Source organism: Varroa jacobsoni, unplaced genomic scaffold (assembly GCF_002532875.2).
Source record: "Varroa jacobsoni isolate VJ856 unplaced genomic scaffold, vjacob_1.0 scaffold_38, whole genome shotgun sequence".
In the NCBI taxonomy this organism is placed as follows: Eukaryota; Metazoa; Arthropoda; class Arachnida; order Mesostigmata; family Varroidae; genus Varroa; species Varroa jacobsoni.
The window spans coordinates 221,032-240,588 of record NW_019212940.1 but is presented as its reverse complement, the minus strand read 5'-3'; the positions used below and the strand labels follow the sequence as shown (position 1 = coordinate 240,588).

Genomic DNA, 19,557 nt, shown 5'->3' with positions numbered 1-19,557 from the left:
ATACAACCGCAACAATAAGAAGAACGATATGGCAAAAAATAAGTATGAATAAATACATTTACATGATTACTTAAGTATACATAAGAAAATTTCCTTAACAAAGGCATGAAGATAAGGTTGACTGGTTAGGCTTGAGGATTTTGTGTTGTCTCTTCCGGATATGTAGCATATATGAATCGCGCTTTAGGAGGTAACATAACTATAATATTAGGGATCTAGCTTCACACATTATGACAAGATTTGATTTCTCTATGCCGGCCAGTCGACTCCTAATCCAGTGTGCTTCGATATTTCCCACACACACAAAACCACCCATATATACATATATATGACGTTTCCTTGTCTATTTGCTACGATGACGAAGATAAACGAAAAAGAATATAACAGCAACACACGTCCACATCTGTGTAACTGTATATGAGGCCCAATGATGGGGAGGTATAAAACCGACATAACAGCACTGAATCAACGTTATAAATTACTGAGGATGACGCTAATGATTACGAAAATGAAGATAACTATATCGAATAGCAACAACATCAACAAACGACAAACCTAGAGACTGTGAAATAAAAAGAAATTTAAACGACGTTTTTAAGCCTGCACATATTAATTGTCTAGACGGATGACTAGTAAACTAATATCTATAGGATATGTTCACACGATACTAAAAACTATCAAAATTACGTTCTTACCATATGAAACAGGGGATAGTGTTTTTACTCGGGAGTTTTTATCAGCTAAAGGAAGGAAGGGTTGGGATGTTCAAACGCATGGGAAAGTTTCATTTAGTCCCCAGTTCGGTCGGCTTGACTACGGATAGGTACATTCTCACACTCACACGCATACGTCTATACTTTGGATTGTGTAGTAAGTATAATCATTTTCAAATACACAGCAATTATTGTTAGATGTGAATCAACAACAATAAAAGAATAAATTTTATTACTTTTTAAAAAGAATTGCTTCCTTGTTGTTATGCTCGCATAGTGAGTGTATCTAATCGCATCTACCACTAAGCACATTATATTATCTTGTTCAAATGGGAACAATAGCCAATTTTCATCGATTTCAAAATAAGATCCTTAGTGTGTTCCTTAAAATTCGGATTATTAAGCCAGGTGAACATGAATCTGCTAATGCAACAAGGTAATAAATTAACGCTAATGGCAACGGCATGACTTCAACCAGGTAAACCTAAGCCGAAGTGTCCGGGCCAAATCTGAAGCTTTTGAAGACACGGTTAAACGTCCTACGTAGGAATTTTTAAGAAGAAAAAATACCCATATAATTCGTACAGAAATATCTTATTCTAAGTGAGATTTTATTTACAGGTAACGGCATCACCCGGCATTGTCCATTCACGAAATAATGTTCAGGCTGCCCAATAAGACGGGTTTAATATATACATGGGTTTCGCAATTGACACTTAGTCCACAAAAAAGTACAAAAGGTACCAACTTTTGTACAACTTTCATTACATGCTCAAGATAAGGATCGCAACGGAACTTCGCTTTTTTTTCTTCTTTATGAGACAGTGCACACTTTTTAGCCACGATTGTGTATTTCTCTGCAATGGCTAAAACATAACTGTTCTTATAGCACTGAAAATGAAAACTTCAGCTTAAAATTTTACAAATTTCGTTAGTACTGGCAAAAATAAGCAACCGCCACGACCGTTTTAATGTGTCAAACTGAATTTAAGAGTCCTGTAGTGATGCGTGGATGCACGACTTCATTGCTCTTTAGATATAGCATATAAAAACAGTAATAACAACAACAATGTCATCTTACGTCGTCCACCTAGATTAAATTAGAGTTTGTTGTTATGTAAAGGCACTATGATGACGAAATATTAAACTATGCAACACGTACACGTACGGAAATCGTTCGGTCTGCATGCTTTATGCGTATAGTGTAGCTTCCTCAAGGATGATGTAGTGCACTTGTTTAGACGTTCGATGAATGATCTATTAACTTTCATCATTGGATTCCATTCGAATGATATCTGCTGTATTTTTCTTAAAGTCGCGAACGTACTCCCTGCATAAGTTGTTCCGCCAACACATCTTAGTCGACGACTTGATAAACTGAATTTGTTTAACCATCCAACGGCCTGTGGATGAAAATTGACGTAGTAAGCGAGTTTATTTTTCGAGCGTTTTGGCACATGAAACAACTAATTATCAATTCATTTACCCTGGTAGTGAGGCAAGTGAAAAAAAGAAGCTAGCCTTTTAACCGCAATTCGCGGATGCTGATAAGCGGTTTCTTAGGTAAGTCTCTCATGATCGGATAATGTCACTATAGTAAAAAAAAACAAAAAAAAATTCAAGCTACGTGTAATTAGCCTTTGAGACTGACGCTTACGTCGACACTACACAATTTTTATCAAAAAAAGCTTTATTTATGCGCCTAAAGCTACACATTTATTAGTACTAATTTATGCTAGATATTGACAACACAAGAGTCGTGTGGTGACCGACTGGTTTATTGGTGATCGACAGCGGTCCTCGTGACAGAGGTCACTGGGCAGCGCTCCGTGGCGGCGAACATTATGTATGCTGCAATACGCTTTGAATATGCGGTTTTCATAAAATGTCCTACATATTTTCCATTAAATTACCCGATAGATAAGGCATTGGTTTCCAGAGCGTTTTTGATGAATCTTCCATTTGTTAGTTTCATATTTTTTGTTACAGTGTTACAAATGCTATGTAACGAGAAAAACACTCTCCCCCGCGCAATTATAAGCAGTAATATGTCTCACACTACTATAAAGGATGATTTTATCAATGCATCAGTTTACATTGAGCTAGTGTAGAAATACAGGTGGTAGCTCACTGGTCATTGCTGCCCTCCGCCACATTTATTTGCTAGTGTGTTAAATAAGTTGATTAGAAATTTTGAGCGGAAAGCAAGTATAATAAAAATTGCCTTAAGGAACGCGACACAATTTTTATCACACAGGGTCCACTATATGCTATAGTGCTACAAATACAATGCTGCGTTATATTCACAATAGATAATTAAGCCAAACTAACCTGCACCCGGCATAACGGTAAGAACGGTCAACGATGAGCCAATAATGACGAGCCCAATCGAAGGCCACAGAACAGTGAAAATGTTCTCACTGAAGAATAGCAAAAAGGCGCCGCCCAAAGTGAAGCATAATGACACCACAAACAATGAAGACATCACCTGAATAGACAAATCACAGCAAAAAAAAAGAAAGCTTACATTCAGGCCAACCTCAAGTTATAGATTATATAGCTTCTTTGCTGACGAATGCTTTGGATTGGCGATGATAGTGCAGGCTCAATAAACACCACTTTTTTCACTTTCGGCTTATTGCTCTGGAGAGAACATAAAACTCTGTTAAATATTCGTTCAGATGTGTCGTATAAAAGAAAGGTGAGGCGAATATGTCAACTTCATTACGAACTCTCCCGAGAACATCTCTTTGGAAATTATTATACCCGCCCACATTCTTCGACGATGCTTGAATCCACTTTTGTTACAGCATCCAATTACCAGTATTCCATTGTATAAAATATTGATAATGTTCCAATTTCACCTGACGAATAGATAGTATTATTCAAGAAGGGTGTACCTTGAGCCTATTCAGAGCATCTTGGAGTGACTAACGAGTCAATAGAGCTGGAAGTAGTTGATATGAAGGCTACGCTATTTAGTATGTGTGTGTGTGTGTGTGTGTGTGACTGAATTGTGTAGAATATCTTAGAAATATGAATACGAAGCGTGCAGGCTAAGTCCGTCCAATGTAGAGATTTGGCCAGGGGCTTGTAACTTTCGGCATGTTGAATACACTGTGGCAACAGATGTAAGCCGATGATATATAGGAATCGGAATGCGTCCTACCGGACAAGGCAGCCGAGATGCATTAATCGATAGATGTATAAATCAACATAGGTTTTGGTACTATAAATAATGCATGCTTCATATCAATTATTTACTATAAATATAGTGTAAAAACGCTGAATACACCCACTGGTGTTCAATAGATGTCGCCTAAGCATCGTTAATTCACGTTAAAGCCTATTAAATACACCAGCAAAATTAATACCGAATAAGCTATCTGGCCGAAATATATTCTTAACTTTTACAAGGAAAGCCCCCGCTGCATGATCTAGAAATCAAAAAGTCATATATTTAGTTTATATCTCTTGTTTGGGTTGTGTGTCGCTTCTGCGGGAAACAGTGCTTCAGACACACGCAGGCATGGCACGTGACTACGACGTTCAATAAAACGTATATGTTACAAGTAATTTTGGTTCTTTGTTTGCTATGTTTACGCACATGCACATAAACTATATTTTTCTTACACCGGAGATTCGTAACGATATATTATAATATTAGAGAACGGGCAACTGAGAAATCGTAGTGTGGACTTTTTCTGTGCAGTTAGCATCTGTATCACTAAGATCCCACAGAGTATTCACAACTAGCCCCACGTGACTAGTATGACCTAGTGTATAATCCCGCATTAAAGCCATGTGCAAACGCACGCAAATAAGTAATAGCAAAGAAGTAAAAGGAACTCGGGTGACACTGCATTTCTGAAATGCTGACATTGTCTACAAATATTGTGACCGCTTACCGCTGACCGTACGCTACGCTCCTTTGATGCTCTTCCTTTTTCGTCTAAGCTATCCATGCATCGTTTTGCAGCAGCGCCATAAGCGTCACACTCGCAGGTCACATCATGAACAGAACTGTACAAGCCACCCGTTGAAGGTGAAGCTTCAAGGAAGAGAGTGAAGTTATTGGACCAAGTGTCCCCACGCGAGCTTCCACATGCTCATGCATTCTACATAACGAATACATAAGTGCTTAGCGACTTTGGTTACCAATACTAATCCTGTGTAGCTTACTCGGTCATAATATCCATTACCATATCTAATCAAGAACTCGGGATAAAACCTGATTCTACGAAAATTTAGGAAAGTTCTACATTTCGTTCACGTCTGTGACTGATGCAGAATAGGCAAAGCAACAACTGATGAAAAATTAATTGTCAATGGCGGTGGTGTTAGCCATGTAGTCATGAATGAAAATTAGAAGATGATGCTCCACAATGAGTAGATTTATTTAAGAAGGAAAATGTTCAATAAAAACCTTACGTAATGGTAAAAATTCTGCCTAAGTGTTAAGGAGATCGCTGTATATCTGTGTTCGTTTATACCCATCACTTGATTTTGTAAACGATTAATAAGACGCTTGTACAACACCTGTTGCGGCTCGCTAGTAACACATTCTCTAATAATATTATATAACACAAAATTGTGTATACTGTATGTTATGCTGTTGTGCGTAAAATATCCTTTATCAATGCCAATACGAATAATAACTGTGTTTACTTTGAAATGTTGATTGAATAGTAAGAACGACGAATTTGACTTAGTTTTATTACAAGCAAAACCCGCCTATTAGAGGCGAAAAGCAAGCTTGGTCTCAGCACGTTTAAGGTTTTTTTTTTATCTTGTATACTTATGGGATTAACTTTAACGGTATTGCTTCGGCTAGAGCTGAATAATATTGGCAAATATACGTACTCAGTCATATTTGTTGGCTATCTATTAATGGTGCACATGAAATATTCTATTGGATCATCCAGAGTGTGAAGGAAATAGAGAAAAAATATGTATTTTCAAAATTTGGATGAAAAAATGACCTATGCCATTTTATTGTGAAACGAAGCATTAGATCGGACTGAACCAACGTGATACCGCAGTCGATCTAAGAACAACCTGGTTTTTTTCGTATAATCCGTTTGATCTGATCCACTGACTTTTAACTTAAAGGCTATATATATATATATATATATATATATATATATATATTATATATAATAATAAGGGCGCGAGATATGATCAATATGTACGTAAAATCGGGAGCTGTTGTCCTATTTACTTTAACATAGATTAATGTATGTTTAATATGAAGGTAAGCTGATTAGTTAGCAAGTAGTGGCTGTACATCTACGCAATTTGCATACCATTAGTATATGTTTACTTTTCTTCGCTATCGGGAAAAAAAGCACCACACTATCGTACCGTTGGCGAATAGTATGCTACGCAAGATCCTGACGAAGTCCATTCTTCGGCGTCCGAGTCGACTACTAATGGCGTTTTGTCAGTTGGCCGCATCAGGACTTCGCCTTCTTCAGCATCGTGAGAACCCGCACCTCTGCCAGCGTCTTGCAGTGAGCAGCTGTTCCGTCTTCTACCCTTTAGTACTCCCAAAGCACCAAATGTTTTTGGGCATGACCGATGATGATAATGATCATGGGGGGGAGTATGAGAGTCAAACGCTTCCACTAAAGACACTTCTGGTTCGATCATTGAACACATTTTGTCGAACACTTGTGTTGTTTCGATTCCTAGCGTCAATCTCACCTTTAATAGCTGGTTTTAATGATACTAAAGCTGTTGTTTTCGATAACATCGTTGCTATCTGCGTTGCTGTTAACGAATTAGCTTGGCAATCTGATACACAACAAACTTCATAGATGACAACAGCTGCAAAGACAAGCTACTGAGTAGCTTAGATCAGACCATACCAGTGGCCTGGGTCCTAAGCCTGAACTAAATGCACTTTATTTGGCGTTGGCTTCCAGCCGTGTGGGGCAGTGCCGTCAGCGACGTGTCGCAAACCAAGCTTACGATGTCTACTTTGGGTTAAAACCTTTCAAGAAGAGACAAAGGCGAAGGGGAGTTGTGCCTAAGTCTGTGTAGAGAGCAGACGTCTTCGAAATCAGATATCTATAAGGATCACACGCCTTGATACTACTTCATATCTAGATAATGATAAAGATAAACACATAAAGATAAATCTCCTGCCATGATAAGTTACACCACAGCATAACACGCTTGATTTCATCCATGCCTCTACAACTGAACACATTGACGTTTTTCAAATTGAGACTGATACAGCAAACACGTAGGTACTATGTTGTGCTACAAAAACAACAAAATTAGTCACTTGAAGAGCCTTTGTGTCATGTACAATGTAGCGCTAGAAATAACAATAGTAGCAGTATTGGTCAATACTAAACAGTGTCAGAAGTAGTAGTTACGAGTACAGGTGCGGCGACGAATGCTCAGTGTATATATCGGCATAGTGTTAGAATTAAAATAACGCAAAAAACTAGCCGAACGTTTTCGTAGAGGATTTGCAGTTACAGCTGCCATTATCGTCGCCGTTCTGCCATGGCTGGTGTTCGTAGACCATGGCGACAACACACACGTGTAAGTTAGCGGAAGGTTAGGCACTTTTGGTAATGCTTGCCAATGCTATCAAAGTCTGCAATATTCCTAGCATCGCAGAAACACAATAACAGCAGCAATAGTAGATCGGGTGGCAGTTGGTGGCGCGCGCGCGCGCGCGCCTTCGACTGCTTTTAGTGCCGGCTCGTACTGGCAGCTAGACGGTCTGTCAACGACCACCCAACTTCCACGCCGCGCTTTTGTAGCGGACGACAAATGATGCCATGACTCCCTGTCGTCCTAAGAATTACAGAGAAGTGTACTCTCCATTCGGTCACAAAGCTGCTGTGCACTAGGAACAGCTACCTTTTCCTCTCAAGCGACGAACAAACAGACAAACGGTTGCTGATGCCATAATGTTGTCTAGTGAATTGGCCGTAAGATATAAGGATTATTGGAAGTTATTTGTTATGGAATAGACTCGAGCTTTATCCATAAAAACAGCTTGCTACATTATAGAGGATTTTCAGGCAACAAAGTGAAAAAAATCCTTCATGAAATATACAAAGAGATTTTCTACAGTTCATAGCAGGGTTGAGTACTTATTGTGCAAGTCATTAGTCTTGTTAGAGTTAAAGCTTCTGAATAAACGTTACGCAAAGCTGTCTGTTAACCGTTGAGCGAGAAGGGTCATCGTTAGGCTGTAATTTAATCAGGGATTATTACGCTCGTATGAATCAATCAAATTATAGAGAAAATATAAGATAAGGAGTTTCTGTTTTGACTTTAATATACCACTTATGCACCAAATAAGACTCTAGCTGTCACAGTTATTTTAAAAAAAGTTTTAATACAACAATTATTCCAACTACCAGAAAATGATTAGCTGCGACCTAAAACATTATAATCAACTAATGAAGTTTAAATGGTGCAATAATTTATGTATTGTTTGCACATATTAATAATAGTGGCAGGGACAAAATGTTAAAACTTCTAAACCTCCCCCCGTTCTCGCGCTTCACCTTTTAATTCTTTTTTGACGGACCCCTTTCTGCAGAAGCTGCAGATTCGGCGATAAACAATGAGGCTTGGGTTTAGTTCAGGAAATTGTGTAGAAAAACGTGTTTGATGGTCCTGTATTTTAAAAATAACACACAATATCAATTCATTTCATCCTTAAACAAGAGTGTTTTCGCCATAATGTGAGTGACATTGCGAAAGGAGAAGCTCACTTGAGGCTAGAGGGCATGCAAAACACAAAAGGAGTATAGTGCATTAGAAGCGAGATATCATATGGTATGGGTCCAACCGCAAAAACAGAGAATAATTACCAGTGGGTTGTCAACGATGCTCACGTTTTGTGCAAGTCGCCATCTGTACCTACATGAGCTATCAGCTTTCATGTCTTTTCGGATTCATATTGTTTTACGATGGATGATATGCGTTCCTCCTTATCATTACCTCGCGCCTAACTCTGCTTCTTTTACCATTCACCGTGGCTCATTGTTTGCTGATTAGATCATAACTGTACCTAGCCAATATGAAAGACGTTTGCATTGCTACCACGACCACATTTCACGAGTAAATATAAAAGTATATTTTTTTAAACAATTTATCCTTATCGTTTGAGTTCGAGTATACGACGTACAAATAACACTAGGCGTAACCAATGCACTGACGAAGCCATCTAAACAGTAAACCTTATAGCTGCAAGATGAAGTACTACGTCAAGCGGGGCAGGCTTCGGCAAGACAGTCTGAGCAACGGTGCATGCTGACAAACGAGTCTACTATTACTCTCCTTTGTATTCTCAACCATTTTATCTTAAGCGTAATGCTTCTTGACATGTATACACTGTATAATATTACGGTACCCCATAGTAATATATAAAACCACTTTGACCGATCTACACACTTGATTCAGAGATCTACTTCTACTTCGTAGTTATCGATATTGGTCTATTCATCATCCAATTCAGCTGAACAGCTACTGCCAGCTTGAATTGATTAAGAGCATGCGAACACATTGTGCAGCTTTCCTCGCTTGAAACTTTACCTCTTGCTATCCAGGGTCCTTCGCCCCATCCGTAATCGCTATCATTCGCTCTCCGCTACAGCTCTTCGGGAAGCCTCCTCGTGCCTTCCCGTCAATGGTTGATGAGACCAGACCTGATCCTCTTCCTCTTGCTGCTGCTGCAGCTTCGTTGTCTGTACTCACCGCTCGTCGTCCTCGGTCAACCAGTCAGTCGGCTTTTCGTCGGTGGTCTTCGCACGCGCTCCCCAGATGTCACCACCTGCCGCTTTTTCGGCCAGCTGTCAGGTGGCGCCACTGCCAAGTTCCCCGCCCTCTTCCATTCTTGGTCCTATCCCAAGCTAAACCCCACGTTAGCTCCCCCAATTCCAGTGGGGTCCTGCCCCAGTAGTAGCCCCATTTTCCGTTCTCTAGATCCTTCGACCCGCCAACTTTTGGTGTTGTCTGGCCCTTGCTTCCCCTTCGTCTGGTTCGCGGCTGAATTCTCGGTTGGTAAAAGAGGAGAGAGTGAGTTCTCCTTCCCATTGACTCGGAGCTCCTGCTGCGCGTAGTCAGAACAACCAGCCAGGCCATCCTGGCATAGCCAGGTCACCTGTTGGTAAAATAACGAGCGTCGGGAAAATCTGCCTCCGCCTTCGACACTTATAAGGTAAGAAGAGAAAAGCTGAACCCAACACCCAAACTACACGTCTCGTGTCAATCGATATTACACTTTCAAGCGCTGCCAAACTCGCTGCCACTACGGCGACTACTATTGCGACCTATCGAGTTGGTCCTTGAAGTGCGACAGTTCTGTGTACGCGAAGTTCGCTGAAGTTGAGGCCGTGCGATGGTCGACGGTGCGTAGCTGTGTTCTGCAAGTGAACGAGGTCAACCGGACGGTCGGAAAGCTACTGTAAGAGGCTAGGCTTAGGAGGATGAAGAGTGCGGAGCTTCGCTTCGGTTGTTGAAGCTACATCACGTGGTAAAATGTAGACCCCTACGCGAAGAGGCGATCAGCTTCATATAAACGAGCGACTAGTCTGTTCCGTTAAAGGAATTCCGTGCAAATATTACCGATAGTAATAATAACATTCAGCAAGCGTTGTAGCAAGCTTGTGTGTGAAACTCAGCAACGTTCGAATTGGAGATCAATTTCCTGATAAAGAGACAAAAGTATGTCATCGCGATAGCTTATCAGAGCTAAGACTTCAGGCTAAACGCGTCAGTCCGACATTGACTCATTAATCAACTGTTCTAATCTAGGCATGCCCACTGAAAGCCTTGTAGAGTAGGGTACGTTCTGGATCAAAATAGTGAAAAACCTTCTGTCCAGCACAAGAATACCATTGAGAGCTTTTGTCGGAGTTTCTGTTATCTGCTTGATGCAGGCACATGGCTACGCTATTTATCTGTGCTAGTCCTACAGTAAAATGAAGGACACTTGACAATCTAACGGTGTAGACTCCGGCCAAGACATTCTGTAACAAAAAATGCTTTAATTGTTTTGCTTTTATGAACAGATCGCATGAGTTATGTCCTAGTTGTATTTGTCTGTGATATTGCTGAATCAGCTATTTTGAAAAGTATGTATGTAAAAAGTTGTCTTCGTTTAATTATATATACAATTTGGAAATCAGTCAACGTTATAATGTTAATTTAGTTGACATTACATTCGTCTATTCTCCACAGTTTTAGTTACCGAATCCAGTTTAAACAAAACGGAACAAATGATTGTATTAAGACGAGAGCTTATATTGCAGACGGGTGTCCAAGTTTTATCTAGTAAAGCTGGCACCCGGGTACTTACTATTATTATTATATTCTCACTCAAACAGCGACGTCCCGTGGTTCCAGCGTCCTTCTATTGTCCTGTCGTTTATTGGTGGCGCTCGACGGGTCCTTTCCGTCCGCTAAGCAAGTGGGGCCGACACCAGCCCACCTACCAGCGCCTTATACAGCGCTTCTATAGCAAACCAGCTCGGCCACTCGTTAGATACCCGGTGGGAGCAAAACGCACAAAGTCAAATTTGCGCTTATGGGCATGGGAGACAGAGAGAGATAGCTTCATCATAAATGTTTTTGTCAACCTGAATAGAGGAATTTTCTCACGAAAGCGAATGGGTGAGGCCTGAATGCATAGATAATGAAATAATCATTACCATAAATGAACTCTCGTCTGTTCCTAGTCAACGACAGACAGAAGAATAAGAGTTTCGTAGCCGAAAAATCAAGCAGGAGTTTGTATCGGTAAAAGTAACCAAACTGGCTTTTTCACTAAGAAGAGTGGTGGATAAAAGTATCATGACTGACGAAGCGTCAGCTTCTACCTATACCAAAACAAGTCAAGGGTCGTTTAATAAAACGTAATTTTCTAGACCGCCGATGGAGTTTGAACTCGATTCTTATTATTGTCGCACTGTATAAAACTAGATAATGAGTAATTGCAACAGTTGCGATTTCCAGTTTGAGTTAGTAATGGGAGATATATTGCATTTGTCACATTTAGCTTTCTACTTCAGTGACAAATAAACGATGAACGATTTTAGATTTTTACTTACCAACCAAGCTTTAGATATATTCCTACATTTGTTAAAAGGTTGTCCACAGACCACACTTTAAATCCACAGGATATTGCCAATTCGTTGTGAGTTACACTAGATAATTAGGGGGCTGCTTTAAATGCTTACCTTGGGTATAATGGGTATAGCAATGCTGACAAACAGACTTCATCTATATAACGATGTTTATGAGGCGAACATCAGGCTTAGAGCTCTCTGCTTAACTTAACCAATATACACACCGTGAGTTAAACGATAACTGTAAAGCAGATTGGTGTGGGTGCGTCAAATCAACCACGCAATCAAGCAAATAGGGCTATGTTACGGCTAAGGGCGACTTCTTAATGAGCGCTAATCTGCGTCGTGGACGAAATTTCAACTTGATTATATGTTCTGCTCTATACGAAATTACCAATAATATCGATTGTCGAATAAGCCGTAGCATAAAAAATCATCAATTTTTATAGTAAGACCCAAAACCGATGCATGATCTCTCAGGTGTAGTATTTTTCCGAAACAAAATAGACAATAAGTATATTATTAAGCAATTATCTTGCCGAAGGAGTATCTAAACAATACAGGCTGAGTATTGGTTAGTAGCGCAAAATGAGGAGAGCTGTATGGAATAAAAATTTGCGTATCGAGGATCACCCTTCATAAAGCGTACTTACATTTATAAAGTTTACGGACGTTTCCGCCATGACTCTCTGTTGATGTGAAATTCACGAAAGGCAGTTGCGTGGATTGCTGATGTGCAGTTGGCTTTATGCTCCGGGGGATTTCGTTGTGCACCTCCCTTCCCACTGCCTCCTCTTTCTTTACATTTACGACTTAAAACTAGTATTATTTTTGGTTACTATATGAAAGGCCCCAGGTACCTTTTAGTTCGTGCGTGCCGTATACTTATGATTTGGTACGATCAAAGCGAGTGAAAATTAATTAAGCGATATATAAATGTATCCCGCGAATTCAACAATATATTAGGTAAACGAAATAGGCGTATTACTGTCGCTAACCTTTAACACAAAACCCATTTCAAAGACTTCAATTCTGATATGTTATAGTAATCATGTTTGCAAGCCTATTGATTATTCTTGTACGGAATCTCTCTGGTGCGTAACTCATATTCCCTTACAACGAAATTATGTTTGAGTCTGTTTCATTGGCTCTACAAAAGGCATAGTACCTTAGATTTATTAGAGGAGACCACTGCATCCATCTAGCTAGTTACATTTCTGTAGATAAACTTAAAATGTGTTTAGTACATTACTGTTAAATAGTATGATTTAAAGCATAGTTCTACACTTTAGAAGGTTGGAGTTTTAGTTTAATCGATAAGGACGGCTGAATGATTGAGGAGTTTTCTTCGGAATCTTACTTCAACGGTTAACAAAAATTCCGAAAACTGATTTATTCCAAATATCGTGTCGATCGTTGGTAAACATATTTTAGGCATTCAGAATAAAGCCTACTTTGGGAAACAGCATTACATTCGTTTATATCGATGGCAATGCTCATTCATCTTTAGCTTTACCCAAGTCTATTTTAAGCTTAAAATAACATAAAGTTTCGAAACAATAACCCGGAACATATTTTTGCCTTATTATAATATCTCTTTTAGCTATCATTGAGATGTGTTATTTAATCTTCACTTTTTGTTCTTTCGTGGGTCATGAAACTGGCATCACTGTCTCTAACAATTGATGCGTTGTTAATCATCCATAGATGGACGAAAATTCATGGCTGTTTCATTGATCCACGTTTCGGAACTGCTACTAACGAGGATAATAGGCTTCTTGCCCAAATCTGTAAGCACAAAAATCATATGATAGGTAATTTTACAAAATCTGACAATATTTGCGTCCTCTACGAATCTCAGATGCAGACGTAAGAGAGTATCTGTAAGCCGCTACCGGCTAGTATTAAGTCTTCAATGATACTCTACTGAGTTATTATTATATATAATATAATAATAATGTATATATACATATATATATGAAGTCGGGTGAATGGTTTATCACTTCATTTAGTCGGCTTAGACAGTAATTACAGACGCATCATTTATCTATAGCTCTTGTAGATATTTAAGATCAAATTATAATACGATTAGAAATATTTGCTTATTACGACGGTGAGGATTTTATTTTTGACTGCACCGGCAACTTAAGTTCCCAGCATTTTGGTGACATCAAAGTCAAATATATTAGAGAAGATTTAATGAATAATCTGACTTTCAGTCATTGAATGCTCAATCTAAATTACATATTAATACATTCTTTACACAGTAAAGGAGCCTAAACAGTAGGTTTAGCCGGGCCCTTCATCGGCTTTATCCTCCCAACAGCCAAAAATAAGCCAACTTACTGGCTTTTTTAATAACCTTTTAACAGACTAGTTCGTGTTGTGCTACAAGCATTCACTGCGTTCGATAATGTTGTGTATCAGATAAGACGATGTAAAGGATACTTTTTTTGGTGGGTGGCGTAGTAACCGATTGGAAAAGCTTCCACTGCTGCGCCACTCCTGGCGTTCTCGTTGAAGCCGCTGCCCATCGGGTTGTTGCACTCAATTTGCGCTTACGCCATCGCCTCGGAGGGTTCCACATTTGGGAAAGGTTTAAGGATGGGTAAGCAAGCTGGCTGTAGGTCAGTTTCTTGCAGTAACGTTACAAGGATCGAAGAATAGCAGGAGGGCCCTCATCCTTGCGTCTTACTCGTTCCTCTGAAAGCCTCGCAGCGGGCAGTGCGCTCTCCACTTTCTAACCCATAACCCGAGCAGCTGAGAGTTCTTTTTGACTTGGCAGTCGCTGTCATCCACAGATAGCCAAGTATGTATGGACTAGTCGAGTTCCCTCCTTTCGAAATCTCCCGGAAATCCTTCACCATGTTTCCTACATTAAATAAAATAACTTAGCGTGTCTAAACAAAACGCGAAATGTATTGTTAACTTTGGCGCCCCCAGTGGCGATTTTATCACCAAACTAGGTAAGGTGAAATATTTTATTAATTTTTCATGAAGAACTGGGACGGGAGATATAAATAGACTACTGCAATTTAGCCATTAGGTGCGCGGTCTTTAGGCCTTACACGAAAATTTAGAGTTTCATCGAGCGATTGCTTAGTTGCTTCATATGTCGTTATCAGGTACGATTAATTCTTTCCGTGGCACGTTCTTTTAGTCAGTTATCAATTTTTGGCCTTAATCTTATTCGAAGCGGTATTGACCGTTATGGAAACGTGTATCTAATTTAGTACGCTGTTTAGAAGGGCTAAAAATGTATCAACCGAACAAGTGGGCTACGATGGTTGCCCTTTTAGGATAATGATGTTCGGTCATCAGGATCGTCAGGATTACTTTTTTAGGCCGTTTAAAATTCACTTCGATCTATCGTTGCAAATAATTATTCAGCCTCAGGTATTGAATTTGCAAATCGTATAAGCCAGGAATGGCCACAAATGATTACCTAGAATTATCAATGCTCTTTATGAACTACCATTTACAGTATAGTAGATACGTTTCGAAAATGCAGGAGGTCGGAGGTAAGGCTCATTGATTCTGCTTGTAAAGAATTAATTACTCTAATCCGTCGTCCCACTTGCAGCTGACATCATGACGGTGAGCGGAAGTCAAACTACGTCAGGATTTCAGGAAATTCTGCAACGCTATCGAGGAGATCGGAAGTTAGTGCTCGTCATCGTGGCTGTCGCGCTACTTCTCGATAATATGCTGTTGACATCAGTTGGTATGTAAACGCTTAGAGACCATTTAAGAGTCCATGAATAGCCTTTGGGTCACCTATGGTAACTGACATAATTGTTCAATCATAAATTGCGATGTTCCTTATGTTCTGTATATCCTATTTTTATTCAGAACTATAATAATTAGCTTTCTCGAAACGCTAAGAATAACCCAGACAACAGATTTTTTAAAATTTTAATTTCAAGAGGAGCTTTCGGAGAAAATATTTAACTTCGCATATAACAAGGTAATTGTAGGACAGCACATTTTAACTTAACCGTATGTCTGCATACAATGTTACTGCGCATTTATTTACACGCTTTAGGTAATAGGTCACGGCACCGTTGTGGGGGAACGACAAGGACTAACATAAAACAAAGTGCTGTTAAAATTAGAGTAACAGTACAATATAATTACATATTTTTACGAGCTCAATAAAATACCGAGATCTTGAGTCAGTCCTATGATTTATTAGAAAACGAAAATTACAATTCATGTATAAGCTAAATGAACTTTAAGCTAAATTGGTCACTCGTTTCTGATAACACTACAAGCGTGCCCTGCTATCTCTCTAATTCAATCTAGATCTAGATCACTCTAGTTTTCTTTTTATTTGTTTATGCATGAAAGGCAGTAGCTGGAGCCACTTGATAGTTCGCAGGCAGAATGCAAATGTCCCCATATTTAAATTTCTGCCTATCGTTGAAGCTCATATCACCGTCATGACTAAATAGTTTAGCTGTAAATAAGTTAGGACAACGAACGTGATTATACCGATAGTGGGCCTATTTAATTTCTATGTATCAATGAAATTCTTCTAATATTACGTACATATATAGGAGAACGCTGCAGTGCTTCCTGACATTGAAACCTCAATGTAGATTGATCCAAATGCTCGAAATGTTGGAAGGACGGACCAGCTGAATCTTGTTCATTTCCGGCTCAGAAGAATACTATAAAGCAAAATCCAATTGCCAAGTAGATCGCGAGCTAGCACTGAATACAGGAACAGAACAGAACAGGACAGAAAAAATTCCTCTGTATCAGTAGATATGGAGCACGCAGTTGTTGATTAGATAACACTTGTTAGGACCAGTTTAGCTTATATAAAAAAAAAAAAAAACTCGACTGTTACAGCAGTAATATTCTTTCCATATCGTCCAACTTGATTTAGACTCTACACGACTATATAAAACAACTACAATATGATCCAAAAACACGTGGTTCAAAAGCGTATAGCACACCTAATCGCAATTTGGCCGAGGAGGCTTAGTAGCTTCTATAAATACACTTGGCAACGGTTTTTTTTTTTCTAAAATCCGATGTTGCAGAGGCTTGTTGGATTACATTGGATTACGCACATGAACCATGGTCATTCGATTGAAGCTGTGGGTACTATTGTAAAACAGCTTATTTTATATGCATATATGGACATAAAGGTGTGGCCATCGTATAAAATAATATGATTAAGCTATAGCAATGGAATATTTACCGGGGTGAATAATAGTCACTATCGAAGAACAGTAATTGGTCGAGACAACTAACCAAGTGCGGCCATAGAACAAACGATTATGAGTCCAATTACAGACTTTGTTCGCACAGTAAGGTACGTTTTGTAGCTCAGATTTTATCGAAGTTGTTCAGTACACTAATAAGATGCAATTTCTTTTTTTGAGCTACCTCGTCGTCACGGAGGGTAGGCCGACTGGATAGCAGGTCAAAAGATCGCCTTAGATGTTTTCTTGTGGAAACTAGGCAACCCTGACAGTATCCTTCACACTGTTTTGTATCATGGCGCATGATTTACTTTTAATGCGAATTACCTGTGCAACAACGTACGTGTACATTAAGATCTGCACGGGAAAACATGAAATTGAGCTAATTTCTAGAAGTAAACGGTATTCTCTACTCGATGATGTACGACTGAACGAAAGACTTTATATAATAAGAGAGCTCTGGGAAGTTCGCTCAACTGCTCGGCTAAATGTCATTACCCGACAATAATGAATTAGTTCCCTTGTTTACACAATTGCATTTGTTGAATAACGAATAAATTCGAAATTCTCTTAAATTGCTCCATCATTAATATAAAAAAAGAAAAAAGACGACAACAAACTATGATCCAGCAACATGAAAACATAATAATGCATCGAAAATAATAGTTTATGACATTGTACGTATAAGTTTCAGATGTATACAGTGTTTATAACGTACTGATTCTTTAAATTAACACCCATAGCAAGTTACTTAATTAATAAATGTTCCGACCGTATTCGGGCGGAGTTTTAGTTGCGCTTATGACCACAATCGACCCTGTAATGAAGCAAGGCGTGAGACCCGTGCTACCCCTTTGATGTAATAGTTAGATTTATTACGAAGTATGTTTTATGAAAGACTTAGAAAATAATTGTTTACTATTGAATTTTCGCAGTTACTTAGATATACATTTTTTTTTTTTTTTTTTTTGTTTATATTTGGTGTCTGTATGCTAGGTCATGGTTGTTATTCGTTTTTTTCGACAATAGGTGCTTGCATTGACTTGACCGCAATGAAAAGAACATCCAATTCGAGGGGCAATTTTACCGAATTACGTATTGACGTCATTGGTGCTTTTGTACAGCGGCACACGTACATACATATACGTATCTTTGCGTGTTTTCTGCAAGCTGGGTATGGTCTTTAGGATTTAATTCTACAAATTCCATTAAAATATTGGCAATGTATGATGGCATTGTATCCGACCACTGCATTACAGAGAAGGAGAGGAACAGTGCAGGAATCTTGAGAGTCGAAAAATTCAAGTGTTGTTCTGTAAACAAACCTAATTGGGTGTCAGATATATAAGCAAACGTCTCTTATTGGTTATTTGTTAGAAAAGATATCTGGAGCGGATCTCCTCATTCGTTTCCCTCAGTCTAGCGCTTAAGAATTACTTTAAATTAGGATTGGTCTATATATGAAATGTAGGAAAAACCAAGCAAGGTTGAAACCTCATTTTTTGCGTTGGACAAATGAAAGCAGTTTGACCGACCAAATCAATAACAGAACTAATAGTCTTGCCTCTTTGCTTCGCTCTTTACTACTGTTATGATAAAGGAGTGTTATATGAAGGCCACCAGAAAGCATCCGTACTTTATTTGCATGTACAGAATAATCGTTACTATTTGTGGTAGCCAAAAGTGTTTTAGACTAAAACAGTAAGTTAAGTATTGCAGCAATTAGGGCAGAAAATACTCAAATAAGTTACTGAACGAACTATTACTGCGGAAGCAAAAATCAATTCGAATATTAAATTAATTAAAGGGAGGACATGTTGCCACAATTTATTTATAATAACAGGTTCTTACTCTGCGGTCGCGTTTCAGAAGTTAAGAAGTGATCTCTTTTTATAAATCTTTTTTAAAACTTTTTAGGGAACACACAGCTAAATGCTTAGAAAACCAAAGCAAACTAACATCAAGTTACTCTAAACGCAATTCCCGAATTCTCCACTTTCACCCGCCGGATTCTTGAGACTATGCTACTGTCTGGATGGTTACAGGTCTAATATTTGTAATACCATAGTGGACAATGTAATTGTCTGTTAAACCTAAAGACGTGGCGGTCTAGATTCAAATCTGGGCGTAAACAGATTTCGTCTCATGCTGAGGGTTACCAGTCTGACATAATGCCGAACGGCTTGAGTACCAGACGTGAAAAGCTAGAACATTTTCTGTAAAATTTCAGAATATTGGCAGACGGAAGTTGAAAAGCTGATTCGTAATATGGCTGAGACAGGATTAGAAATATTTCAGATGACAGAACTCAATAGCAGCTTGCTGTCATTTTCATTTTTCCTACTTTACGAAGAATAGGAACATGGATTAGAAAAAGAAGTAAGAAAATTTTTTGGGTGGTTAAGGTAGATGAGCTTGTTATGTTTGACTACGGTGGGGTCAGCACTCAACAATGTCGTGACGGTTTACACAAACTCTTTGAAGGTCACTATCATATCCAAAACTATAGTTTTGGAGCTTTTG

At 38.9% G+C, this 19,557-nt stretch overlaps 2 protein-coding genes and 1 long non-coding RNA gene across 6 annotated transcripts in view; 1 reads left to right on the top strand and 2 right to left on the bottom strand.

Moving 5' to 3' along the window:
• Window positions 1-1,291: 1,291 nt before the first annotated feature.
• Window positions 1,292-12,521, bottom strand: LOC111259873 (uncharacterized). Of its 3 annotated transcripts, XM_022832208.2 has the most exons (4): window positions 6,078-6,265; window positions 4,622-4,764; window positions 3,045-3,201; window positions 1,292-2,116 (listed from the first exon to the last, which is right to left on the bottom strand). In XM_022832208.2, the coding sequence occupies exons 1-4, from the start codon at window positions 6,118-6,120 to the stop codon at window positions 1,974-1,976; spliced, it is 486 nt and encodes a 161-aa protein (XP_022687943.1). In that variant the 5' UTR covers window positions 6,121-6,265; the 3' UTR covers window positions 1,292-1,973. The 3 variants fall into 3 exon arrangements, with proteins under 3 accessions (XP_022687943.1, XP_022687952.1, XP_022687934.1); XM_022832217.2 differs by lacking the exons at window positions 4,622-4,764; window positions 6,078-6,265 and adding an exon at window positions 12,472-12,521; XM_022832199.2 differs by lacking the exon at window positions 4,622-4,764 and having other exon boundaries at window positions 6,078-7,172.
• LOC111259861 (synaptic vesicular amine transporter) overlaps window positions 7,181-19,557 on the top strand; it is a 26,354-nt gene continuing 13,977 nt past the window's right edge. For both annotated transcript variants that reach the window (XM_086968096.1, XM_022832190.2), the window contains exons 1-2: window positions 7,181-9,909; window positions 15,402-15,542. In XM_086968096.1, the coding sequence (XP_086824222.1) occupies window positions 15,410-15,542 (133 nt within the window). In that variant the 5' untranslated portion in view covers window positions 7,181-9,909; window positions 15,402-15,409. The remainder of the gene's footprint in view (window positions 9,910-15,401; window positions 15,543-19,557) is intronic.
• On the bottom strand, window positions 13,029-17,755 carry LOC147753992 (uncharacterized). Its single transcript, XR_015310815.1, has 3 exons — window positions 16,370-17,755; window positions 15,294-15,462; window positions 13,029-14,690 (listed from the first exon to the last, which is right to left on the bottom strand). It is a non-coding gene; the product is annotated as an uncharacterized LOC147753992 (long non-coding RNA).

Excerpts from the sequence above, each read along its gene's own strand:
- LOC111259873 (XM_022832199.2), bottom strand. The coding sequence starts at position 6,374 with ATGTGTTCAATGATCGAACCAGAAGTGTCTTTAGTGGAAGCGTTTGAC. Across the intron at positions 3,202-6,077 it reads TAGCATACTATTCGCCAACG|GTGATGTCTTCATTGTTTGT; the intron begins GTACGATAGTGT and ends TTGTCTATTCAG. Across the intron at positions 2,117-3,044 it reads TACCGTTATGCCGGGTGCAG|GCCGTTGGATGGTTAAACAA; the intron begins GTTAGTTTGGCT and ends TTTCATCCACAG.